The sequence below is a fragment of the Pecten maximus genome, chromosome 19, assembly GCF_902652985.1.
Source record: "Pecten maximus chromosome 19, xPecMax1.1, whole genome shotgun sequence".
Taxonomy (NCBI): domain Eukaryota; kingdom Metazoa; phylum Mollusca; class Bivalvia; order Pectinida; family Pectinidae; genus Pecten; species Pecten maximus.
In genome coordinates, this window is record NC_047033.1 from 28,324,476 (window position 1) to 28,331,228 (window position 6,753).

General features: G+C 36.9%; 1 protein-coding gene across 1 annotated transcript; it reads left to right on the forward strand.

Annotated features, from left to right (window-relative positions):
- The first annotated feature begins 32 nt into the window (after positions 1-32).
- Positions 33-3,359, forward strand: LOC117317719. Its single transcript, XM_033872611.1, has 2 exons — positions 33-223; positions 2,275-3,359. Exons 1-2 carry the CDS (start codon positions 87-89, stop codon positions 2,426-2,428), a joined length of 291 nt encoding a protein of 96 aa, XP_033728502.1. The 5' UTR covers positions 33-86; the 3' UTR covers positions 2,429-3,359.
- The last annotated feature ends 3,394 nt before the right edge of the window (positions 3,360-6,753 follow it).

Here is a 6,753-nt window from a genome sequence, read left to right on the forward strand (position 1 = left end):
CAAAACTTAAATACACTTTATGATGCGAAACTATTATTATAAATTGTTCGCCAGTATACGACATTGACCTCTACGAAACTGCAGCAATGGGTGCCAAGCAAAGTGGACCGATCCAATACCCGAAACTGGAACATTGGTCAACCTACAAGATCAACGGAATAAAGGGTCTGGAGGAACACAAAAAAGCTCTCGCTGCTGAGGGACTTAAGGATCCATGGATAAGGTACCATATCAGAATACAGTATACGTATATAGAGGCAGTTAGTAGTTACTTGGCAGAAACAATTCTGTGCTGCTACTGTACTATATATGGACTATGATTTATTAACTGGTAAAGATAATATTCTTAGTTTCTATAACAGTGTTACTGTTAGATCTAAACTTCCCAAAAAAAGGATTACATTTGTACTGAAAATCGATGTACAGTATTTTAATTATCATACAGTAAAACTCACTTGTGTCGAACACGGTTGAATCGAATACAACGGATGAGTCGAACGTTTCGTTTGGTCACGATTTTTGCCCTTCTTTATCTTAGTAAATTAAGCACGGATGATTCGAACACTGTTGAATCGAATACTGCGGTTGTGTCGAATATATTTTGTGGTCCCTCCCTTCTAAATTATACCAAAATTTCCATTTTTGTGTCGAACATCGAAGCGTCGTGCTGTCTCGGGTAAAATTTGCTGACTTCGCCTGATTGACCGAGTGTGACCGATCAGCCGTAACGGTGTTACCAGACCCTATTGTTAGGTTTCGGCTGTCGGTCGCACATCATCCCATTGTTTATACAGGTGCACGGGTGAAGTAAAACGTTCAGGTATACATAACTAAAAATAAAATGTGCACGTTTTAATGTACAAACCAATAGGCCTAAGTTTTGTTTTCTGTTTTCATACACATGGCCGCCGAAAAAAATAAGGAAAAAGTAAACGATAAATTACATATCTTCCATCGAAAAATGCACAGAAAAAATACTTGTATGTCATTGATTATTTATATATGCCTATATTCTGCATGCGACATTGCAATAGTAACAATGATATGCGGGATGTGTTTTACTCTATTCAAAAGATCGTGGCAATGCATGGTCATGCAGCCGATAAACACTGACCGCGGCCTTCACCTTTGATACAAAATCAGCATGCGTACGGTCGATCAAATTTTCCTGAACTGTTTATTGTTTAAGTTTGTATTGTTAAATTGTAGAACAATATAAATGGATTTCAAGATCAATAAATATGAGTACACTGTATACATTTATATTCTTATAATGTATTATCGTTTTCGTAAAATATTATGCTGTCATTGTACGACTCCTGTGTGTATATTGCGTATCTATGTCAAAGATGATTTTACGCATGAACTTTAATTTGTTTTGATCCGTAACTGTGCACAATATTGTTTATTAGATAAAGGAATAAGTGTTATCATGTACAATTAATTAATTTCTTTGTTATTATTTATTGCTTATTTTTGACTATGTTATGAAGCACCAGTTCTGCATGCATACAAACGATGATAGTCGGGTGTTTTGTCTCAGTATACAAACGGACACGGATAAGTCGAACCATCGGATAAGTCGAATATTTTGCTCGGTCCCGTCGACTTAGACTTATCCGAGTTTTACTGTATATTATATTCTGTTACATTGAATTTGGTGCCAAGCCCCATGACTATGATCGAGGGACCAGAGAAAATACTCAGCCTTGCTCCACAAGCATCACTGCAAACTTGGGAGAAAGATTTTTATTGTAGGGGCTAGGGATCAATCTAGGCATTTTTCTCTGGGTAGTTTGCCCTCAGGATTTTGTTCCATTTTCCCCTCAGACTTCTGATCGCCGAAATATTGTATTTCCCTTCATTTTTATGGCAATGACATCCTCAAATCCTCTTCATTCCCCAGCAGAGATGTTGGAGTAAACCAGAGATGAAAATCTTCGTCTTATTTTACCCCTGTTGACTCTCAGAAAATAGCTAATTCCTGACAAAAAGATGTCAGTAACTGATCTACCATTAAAATCTATTTATACAGTAGTGTCAATGCAGGGATCACTTTTGGCAGAGCTTTGGGGATTTTTACCCATGTTTTTCAAAAAAATCTCATTAAAAATTCAAAATTGTACCTCTTTATACAGACAAATCTCATAGGAATTTTGCTAATCTCATAAAATCTCCCATAGGTTTTTAGAGCCAGAGTTATCCCTGCAATGTATTATCATTTCTAATCAATCCAGATGAGGATGTCTCATAATTCTTTTTGTTTGATTTCAGGAATGAAGTATGGAGATTTCGCAAAACAGCACCAACGTCTAAATTTGGCTATCTGAGAATTCTTGGCTATGCAGCTGTGTGTGGAACACTATTAGTGGTCGTTAGGAATAACTTAGTTCGGAGAGACAGTCATAACGAACCCTACATCTTATAGGGCTCAAGACAGCTGGGAAATCAGGTTTTTCGTACCAAAACTCTTTTTTAAAGGATTGGAATTTAAAGTGAAAAAATATACGGAATATTATACCTATTGCAGCAGGCTTTGTGTGGGCAGAACTTAGGAAGACTTGCTGAATAAGGGAGACAACTTGCGAAAAGTAAATTTTCAAGAAAATGAGTGATCGATGACAAGAGACGTTTAAACTCTTTATTTAACTGAGACAACAGTTGAAAATGTGACTAGAAAAAGTAGTTTGTGTGTTATAAGTAACAATAGGTAACGTCAGACAGATTTCTGCCATTGGTCTCTTGACATCAATATATGTACATTTGTTTTGTTGCCTGGAGATCTTAATTATATAATGAAAAATTAAAATCTGTCTTATTGTAATTTCAAATTTGTGAAATAAACACAAATTGGGCAAATTAATGAATAGATCCTATGCAACGGGATAGTCCAGGAGATTGGAGTACAAAGAGATGGAAATTTTACCTTACATCTATCCAAGTTATTGTACAGAATATCTTATACTTATTAATAGAGGCAGCTGAGATTTACGTTATAGTGTAGTTACATGAAGGAAGGCGGCCATCTTAGATTTTGAGAATTTAAGTTTGTCATCACTATTTCCTAATGAAAAGTTCCTCTAACTTCATGTGTAAGTTCTCCTTGGTTCCTAGTTGTAACAATTCAATCACCATTTTTGATCAGTAAAACAAAACTTAACATGTAGGTTCCACTTGTAATCAGATTAATATTATTAAGAGGAAAAGAATGGAAAGAGGTTAAAAATAGAGAGAAGATCAGTCTGACAAATCCAATATATATCATTCAAACTTAAAGGGAAATCATCTATGTCAATATTCAAATAATGCTGTAAAATATTTATCAAGAATAAATTTCAGTGTATATTTCATATCTTAAAGTCAATACTTACTTATTGATGGAAATTTGTTAGAAATTACTGTTAGATATTTGATGGAAAAATCGGAAGGTTAAATACTAGTTGACCATGGTTTCTTCGGGCATGGATTATTCCCCTTAGTTTGACCTGAAACCATAATTTTACTGGATATCATTATTGCAAATAGATTATTATATGCACAAAAATGATGAATGAATAAAAAAAAATATTGTCATAGAGTGTGACTATCTGGCTAAAGTACAGATCGTGAGAAAAATAATCAATAGTCATGGCCCTGTACCATGGACAGGGATTTCTTGACCCTTGTGTAAAAGTTTGACTGACCAGCACTCAGCAAGCCTTGTGCCAAATACTTACACGTTTGGTTTATTTCATTTGGTTTATTTTGTTTAATGTCCTAATTAACAGCTAAGGTCATTTAAGGACGGCCTCCCGTGCCTGCGATATGCATGCGTGTGGCGAGTGCGCATGTGTGTTTTGGGAGGTTGCGGTATGTTCATGTTAAGTCTCCTTGTGATAGGCCGGAACTTTTGCCGATTTATAGTGCTACCTCACTGAAGCATACTGCCGAAGACACCCAGCACATTATACTGACAACGGGCGAAGCAGTCGTCCCACTCCTTATATGCTGAGCACTAAGCAGGAGCAGCAATTACCATTTTTAAAGACTCTGGTATGTCTCGGCTAGGGGACAGAACCCAAAGCCTTCCTCACAGTGGCAAACGCTCAACTAAAGGCCAAAAGTGAGGCATTGTCAAGGGAGACATTAGGAAGAAGAAAGTTGTTTAGAAAGAAGAGAAAAGATAAGATCCCAAATTTATTCGCCTCTTACGATCATGTAATGGGGGCGGCAGGTATACATTATATGTAATTCTTTTGCCTTACCTGCAGGGCAGGTTGAGATATCCTTGTCCATGGAACAGGCCCATGTAGGATTCTATCAATCCCTAATCACTGGTGGATCTGACAGACGGATATTTTTATGTTATACAATATTTAGCAATAACAGTTTTACAACTTAGAGAAAAGTCACACCTGGGTACAAGCTAGTCACACTCTGGTACAGGTAAGTCACACTTGGGTACAGGTTTATCACACTTGGAAATAGGTTAATCACACTTGGATACAAGTTAGTCACACTTGGATACAGGTTAGTTAAACTTGAGTACAGGTAAGTCACATTTTGGTACATGTAAGTCACACTTCGATACAAGCTTGTCACACTTGGATAGAATTTGATCACACTCTGATACAAGTTGGTCACACTTGGATAAAAGTTGGTCACACTTGGATACAAGTTAGTCACACTTTGTTACATGTTAGTCACACTTGGATACATATTGATCATACTTTGATACAGGCTTTTCACAATATGCTACAACACAATTATAAGAGGTGTTTGATAAATGGACGGAGGCATTGGATAAAGGAGAGGTTATAGATTACATCTATATAGACCACAAAAAGGCATTAGATACCGATTTATCACCAAGATGCATGGGTATAATTTTTTCGGTCAAATCATTTGGATTACAACATTCTTGAAAGGTCGAAAACAGAAGGTAACTGTAAGCGGCACAAACTCGGAGTGGACGGAGGTAACATCAGGGATTCCCCAAGGTTTATTGCTAGGGCAACTTTTTTTTATTATTTGTAAATGGTCTTCTGTTTAGTCACATATGAATTTATTTACCAAAGATAACCTCAATGGAAAACACTTGTAGACATCTACAGAAGAGAAAGATATAGGAGTAATAATTCATTAAAAAATTAACTTTCGAAGACCATATCTCAGCGAAAGTGAAAAAAGGCCAATTCAAGTTAAGTCATTTATTCCGCTCCATAAAAACCATGTAAGATCCCAACTCACTTCAGGACTATTGATTTCATAGAGGAGTTCATCGGAGAGCAACCAAATGCCTTCCAGGAATGAAGAATTTAACTTATAGTCAGAGATTGGAGACTAGCTTATAGAAGAACTAGGGACAACATGATATTGAGATATACAAGATAATAAATGGAATATATGACAAGGAATGCTGTAGTGCTGTCACATTATGGAGAGATAGCATCATCTACAGGACAATCCACAACATAGACGACGCACACAAATTACAACAAGACATAAACGCAGCAGGACAGTGGGAACAAGACTGGCTCATGAAATTTCACCCAAACAAATGCAATATCATATCCACTTCAAACAAATGCACCAAAACAACATACAACTACAAACTGCACGACCACACACTGCAACAAGTCGACGCCAGCAAATACTTAGGACTCACATTACAGAAAAATCTCAAATGGGATACACACATCAACAACATCACTGCAAACGCCAACAGATCACTAGGCTTCCTAAAACGCAACCTGAAAATAAACTCACAACATATAAAAGAACATGCATACAAAGCCCTAGTGAGACCCAAACTGGAATACTGCTCTTCCATATATGGGACCCGCACAACACAAACCACATCAACCAAATAGAAAAAATTCAACGCAGAGTAGCACGATACGTACAAAACAGATACCACAACACAAGTTCAGTAAAAGACATGATGGACAAACTCAACTGGCCCACACTTCAAACACGCAGACTCAAGACCAGACTCATACTATTATACAAAATCATTCACCATCATGTCGCAATAGACCCACACGGCATCATGCACCCAGGAGATCCTAGGACAAGGCAAACACACCCCTACACCTTCAGACACCTATCTGCCACCAATGACACATACAAATACTCCTTTTTCCCACACACAATAACACAATGGAACCTCCTCCCGGTGGCAGCAGTACAATGCACTACACTAGAGATCTTCAAGGCACATATACACAATGCAGCCCTTGATGATCTCAAACACACACCCTCATAATGTTTTTATCTTATAGTTTCCACTAAAAAATTTTTTTTTTTAAAAACCTCTCGCTGTACCCAAATCCCTGCAATTTTTACTTCTTTTAAAAAGCATACAACGATCCTTCCGTAACCGTAATCGTCATTTTTGACGGAGGTTTAATAACCAAAGAAGAAGAAGATGCCGCCAATAGACACAGCTCCACGGGACATTCTAAAGATATACCCAAAACCCTCTTTGAACTTGTTAAGAAAGGACTTTTTTCAATCAGATGTGTGTAACTTGTTTAAAAATGAACCAGACAAACACTGGTGCAAACAAAAATTATTCTTAAATTACGAAGCCATTATCAAACCCTGAATTACTGTATATACCAACAGTTACAGTATCATATCATATTGTATATTATCGAGTCTGGTGATCAGGACTGATGTTTACAGTCCTGAGCCAGAATAAAATTAGCTTGACTTAATTATTCATCTCTAGGTAGTTAAAATGTGTCTGATATGCCCATTGACAATCCT

Excerpts from the sequence above, each read along its gene's own strand:
- LOC117317719 (XM_033872611.1), top strand. The coding sequence starts at position 87 with ATGGGTGCCAAGCAAAGTGGACCGATCCAATACCCGAAACTGGAACAT. Across the intron at positions 224-2,274 it reads CTTAAGGATCCATGGATAAG|GAATGAAGTATGGAGATTTC; the intron begins GTACCATATCAG and ends GTTTGATTTCAG.